Below are 22,517 nucleotides of genomic sequence, written 5' to 3'. Positions count from 1 at the left end.
CGTGGTCTTTTCGCAGTCTCTTTGCCATAGGTCTCTCTCCATCTTCTCGTGCTGGATGTTTACAATGAGTTTTCCCAGTGAGCTTGCATGCAGAGCACTGCCAAGGGCTGGGGACGTAGCTAACCATATAACTCCTGTTGAAAGGTGTCACCAGAGAGGTCAGTAGTAAGAGTCCAGTGGAAGCACTGTGGGGTGGGCCAGGCAGGGCGAGGCAGGGGGGAGAAGGGAAGGGCTCCCCCGTGCAGGGATGGACGCCATTGTTGAACGTGTTCTCAGCCAGAATCCAATGCAGTCAAGGTACCTTCTACTGATGCTCCAGAATTCACACCACGGGCTCGGGGAGACAGTCAGAGGATATAATATTCTGGGTTTTTTTTTGTGTGTGTGTTTTTTTTTAAAACTCCAACAATCAGAAGGTCATAATTTGTTGTAATGATGCTATAATTAAGTTGTGGTAACGGATAGCGTTTGTAGATTTTATAACCAGAATTGATTCATACAAGTAATACAGTCCCAGCAGTTTATGTGAACATAATTAAATGGAAATTTAATTCTAACTGAGTTTGCTTATTAAATTGAAAATTACTGGGTTATGAGCACTCTTGCATTTCTGTCAGAATTGGTGTAAGTCTAGAATTACATGAAATATCCATTAAAAGAACGCATATTTCAGGCTCCGTTGCTGGTGGCGAATCCATTTCTTAGAGCACATGCAGACTGATGAAGTGAGAGCCCGGGCTTGCAGTTCGGCTCAGGCTAACTCCTCTTCTCTTTCCCCTGCAGCCATTGGTTCAGCCCTGGGGCTAGGACAGAGCATGGCCAGGTAAGAAACGTTCGAATCGAAGGCAATTCCTTAGTCTCTTTCAAATATTTCACTGTCTCCCTTCAGCATAGTAGGTCAGCTTTACGGTAAGGATGCAAATCCCAGTTTCCTTAGAAAACAGTTAACTATACTCAGGCCTGAGTCACTGACCAGTTGGGTGGCTCCTCAGTAAGCACTGGCATTCCCCCTGCCTCCCACTTTCCTCTGTCGCGTATGTCACCTCCAAGAAAAGACTCTGGAACTCATTTTTGTGTTTTTCCCAAAGTTATAGTACCACATAGTACATATGTTTAAAACATGAATTTGTATTAAATGTGAGACCAGCCAGCAAGAGAGTATTTTTATCTTTGAAGTTTAAAAGGTGGCAAATAGTTTCTCACAAGTTTATATTTCTAGGTGAGTGTTTTTTTTTAAATCTCGTATTACTATACATGGCCGTATAATGATTAGTTAACATGAACTTGATATTGATTTTAGATAACTTTACATGTACAGTTTACCTACAAAGTATTTTACTTTCTTTGTCCCTTGAATGCACTACTTCTCTCCCGGCAGCATGCTAAGGCAATTTGGGGCTTAAATTTTTTTATCAGTTTTAAACCACATATATTTTAGGCTTTTGCTTCCTTCCTAAGCTTTTTTTTTTTTCTCATTATTGATTATAAAAGTTACATTTTTTAGGTGGGTCAAAAATATGATATGTAAAATATGTCTTTAAATGATGGCAATGATAAACCTCAAATCCACAGGGATCGTTCCTTCTGGGGGGCAGGTAGGTAGGTAGGTAAAGAGGAGGTTGGGCTTCATAATCGTAATTGGAACCACTGCCATATTGGTGATGTTTAATTTCCTAAGCTGGGCAGCAGCTTGCTTGCTTAGGCCATACTTCCTCCTGTAAAAGGAAGCTGCCGAGTATTTCATTATAAACTATGCTGGAGTTCTTAACACACATGAGCCTAACTAACAAAAAATGTCTTGTGACAAATGCAGTTTTAGTGATTTTTTTGGTAAACTTGCCTTTTTCCATGCTCTTTTAAAGATACTTCTCACGTAGTAATAGAACATGTACCACTATTTCTAAAGAGTTGGAAATTAACTAGGCTACATGGATGATGTATTCATCTTATTATTCAGAATGTAAAAATTAGAGTTTCTGTTTCCCAAATGGTTCCAGTCTCTCTGTATACGATGCTTTCAGTAAGATACTGCTTCTAGTAGTAAGTTACATCGGCACATTCTTTGTCGCCCCAAATACAGTTTTTTTAAAGCCCCTTTTCTACCTTTTAGAATTTGAGAAAGACTATAGTAGTGTTATAAATTTGTGTTTTAGATTACAGTGTAACTGGTTGCTTCCAGCCCACTTTTATTTCTGCAGTTAAAAATTAACTAACAGCTAATAACATATAGATAAGGAAGTTCACCAGTTCCTTTTCTTATAATGTTTAAAATCTTTTCGATCAATTTTTGAATCAGCCTTTGGCTTAAACTTCAATACACCAGTTCAGATTTTTATCTTGACTATATAGATGATTCATTAATAAAGACAGTTGATGCTTGCTCTTTGCGGTAGCTCTGTTCTGCTAATATAAAGTTGATGCAAACGCTAAAATAGCAAATCCAGAAAGCTCAGCTTCTTGAGAGCCTCTGGTCACAACGTTGTCATTAACTAATCAATTCATAACCTTGTTTGATGTCTGTTTCTGTTTATAGACACCTTATTTATTACCTATCACTGAGCTCACGACCAGCAACACTGTAACGTATTCCTGTAAAAAGCTTACCTAACACACGTATTTTCTCTGTTAGGCCCTTCACAGCTTTCTTGCACTTCTTCCCCACTATGTTTGGGGACCACTTGAAGCAATGGAATCACGAACATGAACACAAAAATACCAAAATAGAAAAAAATCGTAGCACTACAGAGACCGCAGGAAAGACACTCATTTGCAGTATGAAAGCTGAAACAAGAAGGCAGAACGTGACCTTGTCAGACCTCAGCTGGGAACATAACGCTACAAGGGACGCACATTTTTACTAGTCTGCACATATCTGCAAATGCTGAAGTGCCAGAAATGTTGATTTTTTCATGACAAATTTTAGCAAATAGACAAATTTGCAAATATGAAATCTGCAAATAATGAGGACAGACTGTATATAGGTGTGTATAAAATACACACACAGGCTACTGACGTTTTGAGGGATAAAGTTTTCTTAGTTCAGCTTGGACGTAAGTATAGCACAGTAAACTGTTGGCCAAACCTAGGTGCAAGTGAAGAAATGCTAGACCATGAAGTATACAACTTTCAATGTACTGCTGAATGGGTGACTCTTAGCATATACCATCACCTCTTATTTTTTCCAACTCATAAATTTAAAGAAATAATATTGTTATCCCCACTTGTTTTGGAATCCCACCCCTTGCTACTGTCCCTGATTTTATAATTTCTCTTTCTTTCTGTTCTTTTGTGCTAAATGTCATTTCTGTTGACATCATGCATACTCATTCTTTTATTACACAATTAATAAATACCTATTATCCATCAGCCATTATCTACTGCGTACTCTCCATTTTTCCAAAAGGAGGTATATGTAAAAAACAGCATAGCTTTTCCCCTGACCTTAGGGGAGGAAAGAATAATTACAGTTTGCTGTTAGATGTTAGAGACTACCACAGAGAGACCATCATGGAGACCACAAGGTAGAAAGAGCAAAGTCAATACATAAGTGGAGGGAGGAAGCAGTGGGTGTTTGGGGTGGGTTTTTCGTTTTGTTTTGTCTTTTTAAATTCTGAGTCTTTTCCTCCTTGAACATCTAATGGTCTGACATGTTGACTAAGTTTACAAGTACCTTAACAAGTCATAGATCATAGTTGAGGTATTGCTTAGTTTTCCTTTTTAAGGTGGAGGACACCTGGAGGCCGAGTGTGCAGAGACTTGAAATGATTTCGTAGATGCTTGAGGAGTAACCCGAAAAGTGGCTGCCGATATAAACACTCCTGAGCGTGCATGCCTTCTGAATATCAGGGAGTAAGAGAGGGTCGCTGTGGAAGAAGGCTTCTGCTCTTTGCTCTTCCTCTTGTGTTAGGAATTTGACGCTCTCAATAGTCTTGCAAATATATCCGGAGTAGCCACAGAAATTCTTAGCTTGCTTTCTTTAAGAGTAAGAACCATTCTGCACAAGGAACCCTTCTCTACCTGGTTTAATGCAGCCATTTGTAAAATTGTGTCCCTTTGGTAAGCCTCACATCGTACTAGGTTTTGTGTTTATGGGTTTTAATATCATTCTTACATGAGTCATTTTTAATATACATCTGCAGGTCACTAATAAGGGAGTTGTCCCTCCGTTGGGCCTAAGTCCAGCAATCTGAAAGTTGGAAGGTAAGAAGCACTTCGCACCATATTCAGAAGTTCTGTATTTAATCAGAGTTGACGTTGTGGAGTCAGAATCCTGAAAAGTGACCTCATTTGTGACACTGATAGCAGTTCAAGGAAACAGAAAATGTTATCAATAAGAAGAATGAAATGTTTCACAAAACCTCCTGAGCTATATATACTCTTGCTGATTAGAGAAGAGCTGAAGGATTCTCGTCTCTTTGTATTGTGAATTCATGACCAGGTCCCCTTCCTCACGTTTTAGTTGTTGGGACATAGCAGAAGCATGTTGGGACACTTCCAAAATCAAATATGTTTTATATTCTAGTGGATTAAGTTTTTTGTCTTTGTACCTTAAAAGATGTAGGTTTCCATATTAAACTTGTTAAATTCATGACCCAGACATCTATCTGAGCATATATATATTTATCTGAGCTTGACTATGAATTTGCAAAATTACTACAAGATTTATAATTTTATTGCTAAAGTGAAATGGTTTTGTGATGCCTTCTTAATAGAAGTGCATTATATGAAATAATTCCAATATTTGTCTTTTTATATACAAAGCCCGTCAAAACTATAAATCTGAGGCAGAAAAGAAATCCCACATGAATCTAATGAAAGGAGCTCAAACATCAGAGTTCAGAGAAGGTGCTGTCTCTTTTTAAGTTCATCAAGGTGGTAGCCTGTCTGAGAACTAGCCAGACCCCTGTAGGTACAGCCTAATATTTATTTTGATTATCATAGTTAACTTTTTAAAAAAACTAAACTACAGAATTATTTTCTTATTTCAAAACATTGTGTTGGGGATATTGACTTCTTTGCTTTAACTGTTTTAACATAAACCTCAGGAATAGTGTGCTCAAATATCTGTCTTTTATCTTAAAATTAGAAAAGTCAGTTAACTACTGCCATTAATTTAAGGTGGAGGTAGAGATTTCATCACGTCACCTCTAGCTATCTGTGTCACAAATGTTGGTTTGTACATATATATTTTTTAAAAGGCACTAGACCTAGAAATACCAAAGCAATTAATTTTTTTTTTATTTTCAGAAACAATTTAGTTGTCATGGTACGAAGTGTTTCTAAATTGAAACACCTTCAGATTAATGGACTTAAGATAAATGGTTGCTATTTTCTATACGTAGTAATAATGAGATACGGCTTCAGCCACGTATCAGATACTAGATCTCATTCCCTATTTCTTTATCTCATTTATTCATTCATTCAACAAATATTTATTGAGCAATAAAAAGAAATCCCAGACACTGTGCTTAGAGTTTGGATGTGTAGGCCAAATGAATAACGGAAGTAAAGGGCCAAAGGTGAGTGAGAACATGATACACGCCCCAAACTGAGAAGTTCAATATGGCTGAGATAGAGAATTTAGAAGAAAGTAGGTTGGGTTGGGGGTAGGAGGAAGTATAATACATTATGAGTTTAGAAATGTAATTAAATCATGAAGGACCCTGAAAGCCTTGCACAAGATTGTGGGGTTGATCCGAAGAGAGTAATGTAATCAGACCTGATTTCAGACGTACTGGCTGTAATGTGGAGAACGGATTCGCTGGGAGCAAGGCTGGAGGCAGAGAGGCACTGGGGGTCTGTTACAGATGAGAGCAAATGGTGGCCTGTACTAGGGTGGCGATAGTGGGGATGGAAAGAAGTAGATATTTAAGAGAAATTTAATATATACTTATTTGGTTAAGACATTTCTGAAAGAATGAATGATCTAGCCACATTCCTGGTGATCTAATGAAGGTCTGTTCCTTCTCAAAGATGGCCAAATATTGCTCATAATTGACTCTAAGTGATGTCATTAAACAGTTTAAAGGAGTTATTTCATTAAAAGCAAGGGATGCTGGTCAGACAATACCCACCAATAGACAGGCTCGTCAACTGTAATCATAATTGTAGCATTTTCCGATTGTAGCATTTTCAAATTATATTAAAGCATAATTTGTACCATTTTTCAGCACTTCTTACATTCGGGTCCTAGTGCCAAGCATCTTACATGGTTTATCTCACTTAACACAGCAGCTTTACAGGTAGATATTATCTCCATTTTTCAGATGAAGACTGGGACTCAGAGAGGTTAAGTCTTTTGCCTAAGGTTACACAGCTTTTCAATGGTGGGCTTCTTATAAAAACCACGTGACTTGTTGTTTAGGGGCACAGTGGGGATTAGTACCCAGGTCTATCCTGCAGTCTTAGTTCTAAGATTTCTGTTTTTATTAGGGTTAACTTCTGAGATGCTTTTTTTAGCCTGCTGTTGTATATAATCATTTTCTGCATAAATAACCTATAGTTTGAATGAACACATAGTAAAGAGTATTGACTTGTTTTTTTGTTGTTTTTTTTCTTTGAAATAAAGTGAAGTGGATGGTGAGGCATTTCCAGAAGGCAACCAAATATACATATTTTCTAATTATCTATTTTGAAGCTAACAGTTTATTTGAAAAAGAATGCGTTAGGTGGGTGTCTTCACCATGTTAGGCCGGTAAATACAGACAAAACGATACCAGAATTTTTAGTCCGTGTAGGTGGCCAAGCCCCCAAACCTTGAGAGCTGACCGCAGTGGTGGAGGCCGTTAGTAAGAAGGGAGGGGTTGGTTATGTTATTTCACCAGGAATGTTCCAGAGAACCAGGGTTAGAGCCATGGTCGAGACCGCCTGCTCTAGGCTGTGTGATATAACCTGCTTTCCAGGCGGCGAGGCTGTCAGGAAAGCACCCCATTGCCAGCTCTTACTAACATCTTCGTAGGACGGTCGATGGCATATCTAGGAGAAGGAGTAGGGTTTTAGAGAAGCCAGTAGGAAACTAAAGTAATGCAAGTGAACGACTCATGTCCCTTTGAATGAGAAGAATACTTAGTTCTACTTGCAAAATAATGTAATGAAAATATTTTTGTTTCCACAACTTTGTCTTAACACTTTGGCTAGCACCAGCTTCTGAGAGATAACCGAGCTGAGAGAGGACACAAGAAAACCTGTTCTGTGAAAACAGCCAGCAGGTAAGCAATTCAAAATCACTTTTAATCATGACCCTTAAATCATGTGCCATTTTGTCTGTACCAGTGTGAATGCGCTGACTTGTAGCTGGGTTGCCTTTTGTTCTGAAGAGCCAGCTCAAAACATTGTATGTGTTGCTTATAAGAATATACTTCAGGATTACTAGTAGTGAGTAGAAAGATACCATTTTTATGTGGTATTTTTAAAAGCTGGTGAAAATAAAGAATGAATTTTTAAAAGAAAATTTTGATCTCTCATAACTAATTTTAGATAAGGATTTAGAATATATATATATTTTTAATTTCAATCCTTTTCCCCAAATGTAAGGGGTACTTAGACCTCATGAAAGAACAACATGTGATCTGTTCTTATATAAATGAGTATATAGAAAATATACTCCTTATACTATGTAAATGAGTAAACAGAAAATACGCTTATTGTAAATGAGTATATAGAAAATATGCTTCTCATACTACGTAAATTAGTATACAGAAAATACGCTTATTATAATTGAATATATAGGAAATAATGCTTCTTATATAAATAAGTATATAGAAAATACGCTTTATTAAAAAGGGCTTCTAGGTTCTTGCTCATTTAATATTGCTGAGTCAATGTTTTCTTTTTTTTCTTTAATACAAAGAATTTGCCCCAGTTTATTGTTTTAGATGATATAGTTTCCAAGTTTACATGTGGTGTTTCTGAAGACTTCATTTTTGTTTGGATGAAAGTGCCTATCAGAATATCGATCAGGTCGACTGCCCTGAGATTTACACTTAATTTAGTTTTAAATAAGACGAGAAAACTGAGCTCAGCAGCTACCATTGCATACCACAGCATCCCACTGCTATGATACAGTGGTCCCACGCTGACCACTGTGTCATAGCTCCCAAGTAGGAAATACAGCTTTAAAGCACCGTGTTGTACAAACTAACCCCGACTAATAACCCACAGGATATCTGCAGAAGTAAATTCAAATCCTATCTTGCATACCTAATGTAGACAATCAAAAACTGCCAAACATATAATAAGTGACAGGCAACAGAAAACCAATCTATTTACCCCTAAGAATGTCAGACCCTAAAATTATAAAATACAAATTATAATCTGTATAAGTTTTGTACAGGTTATAAATAACTATGGATGAAATGTTTATAGAAATAAAATGAACAGGCAACAAATCACCATTAGAATTAATCAGGCAGAGTTGAATAAAAATCATAATTGTTAGACATTAGAAATATGATTTTTAAAGAGACGGTTAGTGAAGTAGAATCACACAACTGAAGAAATAGGCCAGAATATAGCATAAAAATACAAGGAGTTGGGGAAATGAAAGAGCAGTTCAGAGACACAAGAAAGGTCTGAGATACATTTCATCAGAGTCCTTGATAGAGTGTATAGAAGGGCTGGGGGGGTGGGGGAGGGAAGAAAAACTTATTTGAAGAGATGTTGGCCAAGAATGCCCAAAACGGGTGAAAGTTATAAATCCATAGATGCATAGACATGAAGCATAACATAAAGCAAGCAGAATAAATAAAAAGAGATCCCCACCTAGTACTGGACTGTAGTACACTGAAAAGAAGGGGCGATTGTAAAAGAATCCAGAGAGATAGGACAGATTACCTACAAAGGGGCCCAGGTGCTGTATTTGTGAGGAGCTGGGAAACTTGATGGGACTTGGTGACAAATTATGTCTTCACTCCAGCCCCTACCAACTGGGAGTGAGGAGAGGGAGAGAGAGTTTTCCTGACCAGAGGTGTTGTTTTGTGAGGTCAGGTATGATGATTGTAGTTTTCTGGTGCCAGGGTCTCTTTACTCTAAGATTCATTTAATCTCAGTCATTGTTGGACTTGGGCTGACACAGAAGACTGACCTTTCCTCATACTGCTGCCTGATAGGACAAGAGAATAAGACATTTGAGAATAGCCTTTTCAAAAGGAAAATAATAGTGGATTACTGATTCCAACAGAAGCAGAAGTGTTGGAACAAAAAGTTAAAAAATGTTCAATAAGCATAGTAAATATTAACTAAGAGAGATACAGGAAGATACAACAATATGAGGCAAGAAATAGAACACATAATTAAGAACCAAATACTTAGGTCTTTTTCAGTTTTTCTTAGCAGTGTTTTATAGTTTTCACTGTATAGGTCTTATACATATTTTATCAGATTTCTCCCTAAGCATTTCATCAAATTTTTGATGTATGAAAACATTGCTGAGAGAAATTGAAGAAGACCTACGTAACTGGAGAGATGTAACTTGTTTGTGGGTCAGGAGACTCATTATTCTTAAGATGTCAGTTCTCTCCAAATTTAACTATAGGTTTAATAAAATCCAAACAAATATCCCATCAGGCTATTTTATAGAAATTGACAACCTAATTCTAAAAGTCATATGGAAATGCAAAGGACTTAGAATAGCCAACTTTTTTTTTTAAAAAAGAATAAAGTTGAAAGGCGAACACTGCCTGATTTCAAGACTTATTTTAAAGCTACAGTAATCAAGAAAGTATGGTATTGGTGCAAAGACAGACAAAATAATCAATAGACAGCTGATGTATAGACATGTATAGACAGCTGATTTTTGAGCTAGTACAAAGACAATTAATTAGTGGAGGAAAAAAAGTGTTCCCAACAAATGATACTGAAACAACTGGACATCCATTGGCAAAAAAATGAACTTGGATTCATACTTCATACCATACAGCAAACTTAACTCAAATGGATCATACAGCTCAACACAAAATCTAAAACTATAAAACTTTAGGAAAACATAGGATAAAAACATTCTGACCTTGGATTAGCCAAAGACTTTTAGATAGAATCCCAGAGTGTGATCCATAAAAGAATAAATTGGTAAATTAGACTTAATCAAAACCGAAAACTTCTGCTCCTCAAAAGACACTTTAAGAGAATGAAAAGATGAGCCATAGACTAGAGGAAATTATTTGCAAATCATATGTCTGATAAAAAAATCCATATCAACAATATACAAAGAACTCTAAAAACTCAGTAAATCAACTCAATTAAAACCTAAGCAAAAGTTTTAAGAGCCACCTTGCCAAGGGTATGTGGATGGCAAATATGTTAAACATCACTATTAGTTAGGAAAATAGGAAGTTAAATCACATTAAGGGACAACATACAACTATTAGAATGGTCAGAATGAAAAAGGCTGACTTACACAGTGTAGAGGAAACAGAATTGTTATGGAGAGTGTAAAATAGTGCACGCACTCTGGGAAATAATTTGGAAGTTTCTTAAAATGATAAACCTAGACCTACTATATGGTCCAGGTGAATACTTAAAAGACGTGTATACAAATATTTTTAGCAACTTTATTTATATTAGTTAAAAGAAAGAGAAGAAACAACCCAAATGTCCATCGACCAGTAAATGGATAAACAATCTGTGCTATATTCATACAGGGGAATACGAGACAGCAGCAGAAATGAATGAAGAATCGATGACATGTAACACGTTTATATAAAATTCTAGGAAATGTAATGCACAGCTACAGATGTTGAGTGGGCGTGGGATGAGGGTCAGGGAGATGACAAAGGGGCATCAAGAAATGGTTGAGGTGATGCGTATCTTCATTCTCTTGATGCAGTAATGGTTTCACGTGCATGTGCAAACGTGAAAAGTTCTCAAATTGTACCCTTAAAATGTGTGCATTTTGTCTGTGTCAATTACATCTCCATAAAGATCTTTAAAAAAAAATTTTTTTTTTGAATAAAATCCTCAGTAGCTTTTTATTTCATTCCAAGTGAAAGCCCAAGTCCTCATCTTGGCCCAGGAGGCCACATGTGGTCTGGCCCCACCCTTCTTTGCTTCCTCCCTGACTTCGGCTCCTCCCACTTGAACTTGTATTTATCTGCTCCAGACACAGTGGCCTCTTCCCTGTTCCTCCAGAACACACACACCCTCACGTCTCAAGGCCTTTGCACTTGCTACTCCCTTTGCCCAGAACACCCCCTGCAACTATCCATATGGCTTGTTCCCCATTTTCTCCAAGTCTCCGCTTAATGTAAGAAAGGCCCAGGCCCCACCAATGCCATCCTCCTCTGCCTTACTATCTTCCTTGTTGTCCCTATTACCCCTCCCTTTAAGCTTCATGAGGACAAAGTCTTTGCTTTACTCAATGGCATAGCCCCACTACCGAACACAATCCCTGATCCACAGGCCATAAGTACTTGTTGCAGAAACTATTTGTAGAACGAATTTAAAATGGAGTCTCCAGCAGTGCAGTGCACTGTTGGGTCCTTATCTTGGCCTCTGTGTGCAGCCTCTGCGGTTAGAGTGCTTGGCTGCTGATGCTGCTTACACCACCTACTAGCTCGGGGGACCCTGAGCAAAACACTTACCTTCTCTGTTCCTCATTTTACTTAACCTGTAAAAGAGAGGAAACAGTAGTACCTATCTTATAACATTGTCTTAGGAATAGATTAGTTAATGCCTATAAAGCACTTACAAGGTAAGAGCTCAAATGTTAGCTGTTATTAAAAGTATAGTATTGTTATTTCCACCTGTGCATTTCCTGAGTACCTGTTACATTTCATTTTTTATCATATTTTTCTTGTACATAGTTTAGAATGTCAACTCTTTCTGTAAGATTTTTAACAAAGTACAGCAAGCCCCAGCCCTATCCTTCCCCATTCCCTAATTTCACCCTCAAAGGTAACCACTTTCAACTCTCCTAGCTATTTCTTCCAGTAATGACCTAAATTACTATTTCTTAAAGTTTTAAATTTGGTGTTATTGACTTCCTGCTGTGTGTCCCCCCCACACCCCATATCTGCATTTCTTTCCCTCTTTCTCCATAATGGTTATGTATCATAATATTCAGACCAGATCGATATTCATGGTTTCCATTAATATGATTTTATATGTAGATATTATTCATGGATGTCTAACTTTTCCGTTGTGAAGGTTATTGTCTGGTTTTTATTTTTCTTTGTTTTCTATGTGCCCGGCCCCAATTCCATAACCACCCCTACACAGAAGTGTATCTCCTCTCAGTTCTTTTCTTGGCGGCGCCCCTCTTGGATCCCCCCTTCTTTCAGAGCCATTCTGGCTGTCTGGACCTGCTGTGCAGCTGACCTCCCGGGCTCTCTCTTTACTGTCATCCTGGGGGTTTCCTTCATCTACTCGGTGCGATTTCCTGTTCCTGGATCCCATGCCATTATTCGTCCTGAGCTTTCTGAGACAGAGAACAGGCAATGTTAAATTTGTGGAACTTTGCTTGTCTGAAGATGTCTTTATTCTAGTCTCATATGGGTTAATTTAGCAGGGAGGGAATTGAATTCTGGTTTGGAAACCATTTTGCCTCAAGTTTGTGAAGGCATTCCTTCCATGTCTTCAGTTTTCAATGGTTGCCATTTTCTCTGTTCCCCTATTATTTGGATGTTGGAGTGCCCTCAAATATCCACCAATTTATTTTTAACTTTCCTTTTATATATTGTCGTCTTCAAAGATTTCTGGGAAGTTTTATCATTGTTATGTCCCAAATCTTTTATTGATTAAAAATAAATTTCTCTTATACTTTTCATTTCCAAAAGCTCACTGTGTTTCTTTGAACATTCCTTCATATGTCCTGTTTGTCTTATTTATGGATGCTGAGTATTTTCTTGTCTCTATGATGGAATCAGTTGTATTAGGCACAGGACAATTTGTAAGGATTAAATAAACACCAAGAGAGAAGGACTTACTCAAGTTTAGTTTTTGTTTCATTGAGTGCAAGACAAAAGTTCTTCAGCTTCTGTATTTATATGCATTTTCCTGTGTTCCTCTCTTGAAAGCCATTTCTCTCTTAGTGTTTTTAATATCATCTTGACTTTTCTTACGCCTTTTGGATGAGTGACTGCACTTCCCTTTTCTCAACTTGTGGAAAGTATAAAGGTTAGAGAAAAGAACTGTAATGCATTGAATCAATGCATTTTAGGATCATTTACTCCCCAAAATACCAGGCAGGTAAGAAAAGATAAATGCACAGTGGTCTGCTGTTAATGACTCAAAGCTGAGAATTCGAAGTGCATGGCTGCCGCGTGCCCTGGGGTAGGCATTCCCCGCTGAATTCTGAATGAGTGAGGTCGCTGCAGGCCCAGCGTTAGCCTTCCGAGCAAGTGTAGTGCATGTCCCCCTCAGCTCCACACTGGACTTTTCGAGATCTCCATAAAAGGGCTTTAGGGACCTATTTATTTACCAATGCCACTAATTATAATGCAATTTGGCAGTTTTCTGGGGGTCCAGTTTGTGGTATTTCTCCTTTTTTTCCACATCCACTGGAATGTTCATTGAGACTCTTTAAAATAATGATGGGTTCAGGAGGCCTCTCTCTTTCCCAACTCTTAAGGGTATTTTATGTCTGACTGTACCAAGGGGTGACAATCTAGTAGGGTCCCCTTTCTACAAAGTTCTCTCAGGAAGTTCTACTTTGTCAGAGATGGACTTCGAGGTGCCCTGTATTGTTTTTCAAGATGTCCTCTATTTCCTCCTCCTGAAAGGGCAGCGTTCCTTTGAATTACCTATGGTGCTTCTCACTCCTCACACATCTCCTCCCATGTTTCAGCTACCAGCATCAGTGCTTCCTCATAACATGCCATTCCATCACATCCAAATAGTTATTTAATGAAATTTTAATGTATTTATTTGTTCATACATTTATGGTAAATATAACTAACATTCTCATTCTTCTCAGGTACGATACTTAATGGGTCCTGTAATCAAACTTTTGACTGATTCTTAACATAGGTATAATGTAAACTAATTTAAACAAACACTAATTCTTAAGAGGTATAATTTAATCTAATTGATTCAAGGGATTAGTCTTACACATCTTCCTTTTAGTCTGGTGCTTCATTTTTATTCCCTGTGGAGCCCTTATCATACAGTAGGTGTGTCAGATATTGAGTGGTGTAAAAAATTTTCCTCATGACATTATCCTCATATACTGTATTCGTTTGATGTGTTCTCCGAAGATTTTGCATGGCAGTGCTTGAAGTTACAGGTTTCCTGTCTTCCATTCTTCCACGTTGCTTATATCTTATTGACTGTTCCCATTTGGCACTTCTGTTTGGTTAATCTATGGGATTTTATTTTCCAGTCATACTTCTATTTTTTCAGTGTTCTCTGTCCCTTTTCCTACTATGAAGTTTTATCTTAGTTTTATTGTATATTGTCTCTCATCTAATATTGAATGAGTGTCTCAGAGTTTGTTCGTGCCATTCTCTCATTTTTACATACCTTAAAACCTTTGAAAACTGAAATAAAACTCAGGAAAACACAAAAATCTTTCAATAAATAAATGGATGAAGGCATAAACAACTGTCATTTTTAAAAACTACCTATTATCTGTCACTGTCAATATTTAATTATTAACAGGTATGGTTTTTGAGTGATCATTGCATGCAATAGATAATTAGCCGAAGTTAAACACACACACACACACACACACACACACACACACACACACACACACTCACTCAGCTAAACCTTAGGGCAATGCCACTAAATGTGTTATAGAAATACTAGTGAATCCACATTTATTTCTTCAATCTGTATCTTTCTCTTAAATTCCAGACTTGATAGCCAAGCCTTTTATTTTTAATTTCAGTATTCAAATATAATGTTATACTTCTCAAAATTAGAAAGATATTTCCATCTGCCATCACCTCGTTTGACACTGAAATTAATTTCACATTGTTTGTCCCGTCCTAACCTTTGCTTAGCACCACAAAGTTCAGTATAGCCTTCTCAAATTGAAAGTCAGAGTCTAATACTAGGTGATGTACCACTCTTAACACACATTTATGTTTATGCTTAGTCTTTGTTCTAAGAATTCATACAAAAAGACTTGATAGTTTATCGCAAATTTATTCAATGTTTTAGATCATGTCAGGGCCTTTTATATCTGGTATCCTTTTTTTTGGAAATTTACCCCTTTTCCTTACATGATTTTTGTCATTTACTATTATGAAGAACAAAGGCTAAATCATTTAGCAGCCTGATATACTATATGAAATAAAGTAAAAACATTTTTTTATCAAGTAAAACATTATTATTAAATTCTACTTAATATTTTAAAGTGTCCTTTAGAAACACGTGTTTGTTAATTCATTTCATTTAGTTCTCAGAAGCATTACATTTTTCATTTACTTAGTGTCAAAAGATTTGGTAATCCCTGGATTTGTGTGTGCTACAATTTCTTATGTTATCAATTAATAGTGAGGAGGAAGAAATAAACTCTTTTTTTACTGCCATCATGTAGTAGTAAAAAGAGTTTTCTAAAATGAAAAAATGACAATAGATTTATCCACAGAATCAAAACCCCATCTCTCTCTCTCTCTCTCTCTCTCTCTCTCTCTCTCTCTCTCTCTCTCTCTCACATACACACACACACACACACACACACACACACACGTCAACCTTTTTCTTTCTTTCAGGTCAGAAAGAACATTCCTATTTACATTAACACAGAGCACATTTGTTTTCACATGATGATACAGTTCATTGTATTTTGTTGCAGATGCAACAAATAGAATCACGGCTGTTCCTTGATTTTCTAAAGATCTAAAGATGTTCAAGAATTCAGTTTGCTCAATTTTCCCCATAGTGTCATCTGTTATTTGGGAAGGAGACCTAATTTGCAACAGATAGAAAACTATTTGTCATTTTTCAGGTTTGCCAAAAATAAATGAAACTATTAATTACTACATTTTTGAGCAGCTGTTAATAAATTGGGATAGAATAACTGTTCATTAGAGAACTGGTTAATGACATGAACAAATTTGTTTAGTGTTGCTTCTCACAGAAATATATCAACAAAATTAAATGTATCAACAAAAGTAATTAATGCATTATTTTAATTATTTAAGATGAGAAGTTACCTATCCTCTGTTAACAAATTTAGGGTTTTAAAACAAATCTTCCTTTGCCATATTAAAACTAATGATTGAACACCATATTTCAAATCAAGTTATATCACTCAACATTTTATATTCAATGTATTTTATATTTATGTGTCCAAAGTAATTGCTTTTAAATACTAATTTTAAAAATAAAGTTTCTAGTATTTTATCATTTTTTTCTTTTCGAACCTAAAATTAGCATAAAATTTCATTGTTCTAAAAAAACTTACCTAATCCTCTAGATAGAAAATGTCTTTTAGATTATTTTAATTCATTCAGCATGAAGGGATAAATAGAAAGTATTCATATATTCCCTTTAATTAGAATGTATACTTTCCATATTTGTTTAATTTGAATACATTGAATTGCATATGTGTTCTAATTTCTGAAAAATTTTAAGAGCTTCTCAGCATAAAGATACTTAGACTAGAATAATTGGAAACATATCACACGTACAACAGAAATCGCTTCTAAGGGGTTTAATTAATCTCTTTTACTCTATATGACCAAATTATTGTATTAAAATAAGGCACTATTCTCAAATTGCCAGCTCTCATACCTCCTGTCCTTTTGGCATCCTGAAATTCTAACCGTCCTTTCCAAAATTGTAAACTAATGATCATAGAGCATCATTTTAAATTGTGACTATACTAAATAAAATTACTTATTAGCCAATATAGAATTTTGAAGGGTTGCTTTCCATTTGATATTAATACCCTAGGCAGAAAAAAAAAAAAGGGGATTTGCCATTTGGAAATACGTAACGTGTCCAGTATGTAATAACTAAAAAAGCAACCGAGTGGTCTCTGGTGGAACACTCAGTTCTGTGCCCCGCCCAACCTTCCCTGAAACCTGGCAGGTGAACTCGATGTTTTCAAATGACTAAACGTGTGCACAGCCTGTCACCTCTAGAACAGCAGCTGAATTTGGCCACGGTACTGGCCACGGTCAGTACTGATGGAAACTAGTTATCATGTGAAAGCTGTTCCAGTGACCTGTAGCTGGAATAAATTTGTTGTCTGAAGTCCATTTCCTTAAGGACAGGTGTCTGTTGCACAGTTGGCACTCTCCAAATTGGTCCTGTGATTAAATGGGCATGGCCGCAGAAGTAACCTTTCAGTCCCAGAGATGGTTCCCCTAGGAAAGGATAAAGGTCCACCTACAGGGCCACAGCACAGCAGCTTGTGTGACTATTGCTGTCTGCTTATAACTTCATTACTGGGACATTTAGGGATCTGTTCATCCAATGTGTGTATGTGCCGGAATACTTCCCATAACAACAAGCATTCCTAATTTATTAGTAAGAGTCGCTGTAAAAATTAACATTTTAAATCAGCAATACAATAAACACAGCTGCTACTTGATAATTTGTACCTTACGGTCCCCAGAATAAACCCAGTAGATTCATCTGCCAAATCAAAAACATTTAATTTACAAATACTATTTTATGTCTATACAATAGATCATATCAACTCTTGAATTTTGAGGTATATAACTGCTCATATTACAACAGGAATCATCCTATAATCTAAAAAGTTAAGTGGATATATGAATGTAATTAGAATGCTTCAGTGTTTTCTTTAACAATTTATAAAAATATTAAACCTTTGTCACTTGTGTTAGTTAATTTTCACTACCTTTCAAATATGAGATAATTTAAAAATAAATATAAAAATTGCAATAACATCCCATAGAATTAAAATTATGTTATGTTTTTAAAAGAATAATTTTATATTCAGTATTTTTTCTCACTCTTTCTCTTTAAAAATATTTTTTCATCATTCTGTAGTGACTTGTTTATATTCCAAGATATTATTGGAATTTACCTTTGTTTATTTCATATACTTCTGATCAATTCCAACTCATGCCCAATTATATTACACTAAATTAACATAATTCAACAGATGTTGATATTTAAATGTTTTCTGGCATTCAAATCTTGGACAGCTGTCTTCGAGCTTGGGGAAAAGGCAAACATTTAGAGTTAAATGCTGAACATATGCTTAAATTACTAATTAGAAAGATGGGATAAAAACTATGCATTATCCTTCCTAAGGACAATAAACCTCAGATAGGGGTTTCTGTAATCTTTTTACATCAAGTTAGAGTCCAGGGGTCTATACACCCTGGATGACATACACGTCATGGATAACTTAAAACTAATTTCAGTTTTGATCATTTAAAAATTATGGTGAGTCTCTCACGAAGATTTGAAACACCTACAATGACTTGATACTAACAGCCTTAAGAGTTGAAAAGATGCCTTTTCACTTGCGATGCCCACAGTTTTTAACAATATTTTATCACAGAAAATTTCATCATATGCAGAAATATGGAGAAAAATATAAACTCAATGTGTCTGTCAACTGGCTTAGATAATTGTCAATATGTCACCAACCTTGGTTTATCTGTATCCCTACCATTTCTTTCTCTAACCTCTCAGCCCATCAATCATATTATTTCAACTGAAATCTGTCAACATGTTTCTCTGAAACACAGTAGCCTCTTTAAGAAAAAGCCACAGTACTGTTATCATGTCTTTAAAAAAAACAATCATTCTTTAATATATATGAATGTGTGTGTGTCGTTGATATCACATTTCCCAATTATTTTAAAGTATTTTATATATTGTTTGAATTGGAATTCAAATGAAATTTGTTATAATTCATTGATATGTATCTCTTAAGTTCCCTTTGACTTATAAATTCTATGCACCCCACCCCCACCCCCACCTTTGTTTTTTCCCTAAAATTTTTTGGTTGAAGAAGTCAGGTTGTTAGTCCTATGAAGTTTCCTACACCTGAAGAATGTCGTTGATTTTATCCACATGCTGTTATTTGCCATATTCCTCTGCCCTGTGGTTTTGTGTAATTGGTATTTATATCTAGAGAACTAATTAGATCCCGGTTCAGTTTTGTTCGTTTTGTTTTTGTTTTGTTTTGTTTTGTTAAGACCCTTTCAGAAGTGGTCTTGTATACTTCCCCATTTTCACATGTCTCTTTACGATATATTAACCATAATGACCATATGACTGCTGTTTGATCATTTGGCATTTAGCTCCTGAAATTTAAAAAAATGTAGGGACTCGCATGTTTTGGGGAAGAAAAGCATTATATAAATGAGAAGAGGAAAGACTTTGTTTATATTTGAAATTAATTTTTGTAGGGCAGTTTTTCCACAGTCATTTAAAGGCAATAGACCTTCCAAATATAGACAGTAATAGTCCTGAATTAACCAAATTATAAAGGATATTTGGTTCAAAGATCTCCATGGCAATACTAATCCTGACTATAAGCCAATGCACTTCAGCTTTGTCCGTCTTTCAATTGAATTGAATTAGGAGAATCCTGAAGTTCTCTTCCGCCTGATTACTGAGCGTTTGTGTTCATGCAGTCATCACGAGTCTCCTGATGTCTTACCTAGCTATTATGGCATTTTTCACAGTCTAGTAAACATTTGCTAACAAGTCTGTAAAGGTTTTATAGACATAATGTTCATTCACCTGCCAAAAACTATCATGGAAAAGGAAGAACTAAAAGCATTCTTTTCATAAAGTTACATTTAGCAAAATGCAAAGTTATGGAGAAAGAGCGCTAAGGTGCGTGCCTAGACTTTAAAAGCCGGTTTACGTGCACAAGCTTTATTTTTCAGATGCTTATAATCTGAAGCCCAAAGTATGGACTAAGTTTTGTGGTTTTCTAGTTCTATAAGTAATCATTTATTTATTATAGAAATTGGAAACTTGTTTAAAAAAAATGCTAACGATCATGAAAGCAAGTGATTATAAGGACCCTGGCGTGCCTTGTTAAATTTCATTCCATAACTTTTTAATAAGTGCTTGAGATTGCCACAGTTTGTAAATGCTAAGGAGAAATTACTTAAAATACATAAATCAAATGTGGGCCCCACAGTCTTCAGTGTAGCTACAGAGTTAGTTCATGTATGTATAAAGCTGTAGTTTACGCAGAAAACATTGTGAGTGAGAGCTTATTCTGGCAATGGTAGTGCATGAAGGAGGAGATAGTTTAACCAGATTATAGATTCCCAATTGGATTCCATCAATAAACAATAATTTAACCTAAATTCAAGAAAGTTTACATTCAGTGGTAACGCTGCCTGACATATTCCTAAGTAAAAATAACTCCTTCCTTCTTTCAGAAGTTTTGGATATTCTGGCCCATGGTTAAAATACCCTGCCTTTACTTTACTACCTCTTTAGTATGGAGATAAAAGTGGCAACATTTTCCTTTGCTCTTTACTAGTAGCCATCCTCAGCAAATGTCCATTACAGCATATAGAATGATGACATTAGTTCCTTCTCCATAAGCAAAGTCATGGGACTCTACAGAAAATCAAAGCTGAGCTCCGTCTGTATCTGCCAGGTCAGTCACGTAAGGATCTTGTAGATTGTTGAATAAACCAAGCCCCTCGATTTCAAGAGTTACCTCGGGCAGGGATCCGCATTTGATTCCATCTCTCCACGAGAGCAAGAACTTTCTGACTACAGCTGCAGTAATATCCAGAGCCATGTCTACAGAGAATGAGGGACTGGGCTTTTCCCACTGAATTCAACTATCAATTTAGTTAATACACTGATTAATTCAGTCACACAGGCAGTTTCATTCTTTGTTTTCTAGAGAATTTAAAATAATTGCGAGTGGACATTGGTTGAATTTATTAAAACTCGATGTGATGCACACAGAGGTGTCATCTCCCCCCATGCCTCCTTATGTCCCAGCTCTTGTTGTCTTGAAGGGCTCACACCGCCCCAGTTCTGGCTCATCAGCCTACGCGTCAAGGCATTTATGCCTCTTCAGATGTGTTCTCTCACCCAAGGGCCGAGCCTGCCTTATGTGTGGGTTTGGAATTCTCTTTGAATATTGAGTTGAAATCATTTTCCCACATGATCAGTAGACTTTAACCCCTAGGAAATGAAACCCATATCTTTTTTATTTCTCAATCCTGTTTTATGGCATAGGGCATGGCATGCATTACATTTTCAGTAGACTTTTATTAAATGGAGTATAATAAACTAAGTTGAATCATGTAGTATGCAAGAGGGGGACAAATGATTCTTTGGAGGCAAGCATTCCCTGGTTCAAATGCACTAACTTCATTTTCTGTTTATGTGATTTTTGACAAGTAACAGTTTCCCTGGACCTCGGGTTCCTTAGACCTGTAAGGGGTTGTTGTGAAGATTAAACAAGAGAAAGTATATGGAAATGTTTAGCATAATACCACATATGTTGTTGGCACTCAGTAAGCTTGGATGTTCCTGGTAATTCAGATGATAAATTCTAAGGCTTAAGAAACCAACATGTATTCAAAATAAATAATAATAATAATATATGGTATTCTCTGCCCTGCTCTTTTAACTCCATCATTCCCTAAAACTGGTGAAAGCAAGAAACTCACCACGTCTGTTCCAAAATGCTATCTCAGAACAGACTTAAAGCTTGGTTTAGAGTCAGAACTATCAAATAGGAAGGAGACTGTAGTAAAAAGTCAGATCAACAAACATATTCAATTAATATGTACTGCACTGAATGAAGTAGGTACGAAAATGAGTATTACATGGGCTTCACTGAAAAGAGTTAAGAATATTAGGAATATCCTATAATTTTATGAATACATATTATACATGGCTACCATACCATCCTAGCATTTTTCATAGTGTCGTTGTCAGAGAGGGAATGTGGGGTTATGTCTGAATCTATAGTCTCATATGACGGTTCTTTTAGGTAAAGTGTCAGATGTTGTAAGGTCAACATTCCAATTTATAAAATGTAGACATAAATCTTGCATTGAATGAAGATATCCAAAAGAATCATGTTTATTTTGAGTAATTCTTTAGCTCTCCTAAAAGTCAAGACCAGCTTCATTTTATTGTTTTTAAGGAAATTAGAATAAGCTGATTATTTAAATATCAATGATGTATGATTCCAAAAATGTATAATGTCAACTAGGAACCAAGTAAATTGCATCAGTTTCAGTTTAGTAAGTGCCTATTGTTTCCTAGGTACTCTGGTGTGAAGAATTAAAGAATACTCCAAGATGCCTCAAATATCTTAGATTCTGCTTGGAGAGACAATATCCAAATTTGAACTCAGGCAAAATGAGTTTTCCTCAATTTTCCCAAAAAGTTGGCCTGCTATTATAGCCCTGTGGATTTATTACATCGAATAGTAATTTCCTATTCATGTGTGTTTCCTTCCTTAGGCTATGACCCTCATAGTAGGAGCTGTTTCACACTTCTTTGTGTTTCATTTAGCGCCTAGTAGAATACCCGATTCATAGTCAAGTTTTGTTCACTGTTAAATGAGTGTTTTTGAGTGAATTTAAACAAAAGTTCAAGAAAGTGGAAGCATTATCATTAAAAAAAATGCATGATTGATTGCC

General features: G+C 36.2%; 1 protein-coding gene across 1 annotated transcript in view; it reads left to right on the top strand.

The window, feature by feature from the left end:
* Positions 1-22,517, top strand: part of GPATCH2 (G-patch domain containing 2) — a 143,608-nt gene that overhangs the window by 97,392 nt on the left and 23,699 nt on the right. The window contains exons 7-8 of the mRNA XM_081039127.1: positions 784-823; positions 7,138-7,208. Coding sequence (XP_080895253.1) covers positions 784-823; positions 7,138-7,208 — 111 coding nt within the window. The remainder of the gene's footprint in view (positions 1-783; positions 824-7,137; positions 7,209-22,517) is intronic.

Source organism: Rhinolophus hipposideros (genome assembly GCF_964194185.1).
Source record: "Rhinolophus hipposideros genome assembly, chromosome: 26".
Lineage (NCBI taxonomy): Eukaryota > Metazoa > Chordata > Mammalia > Chiroptera > Rhinolophidae > Rhinolophus > Rhinolophus hipposideros.
This window is presented reverse-complemented; position numbering and strand designations above follow the sequence as displayed.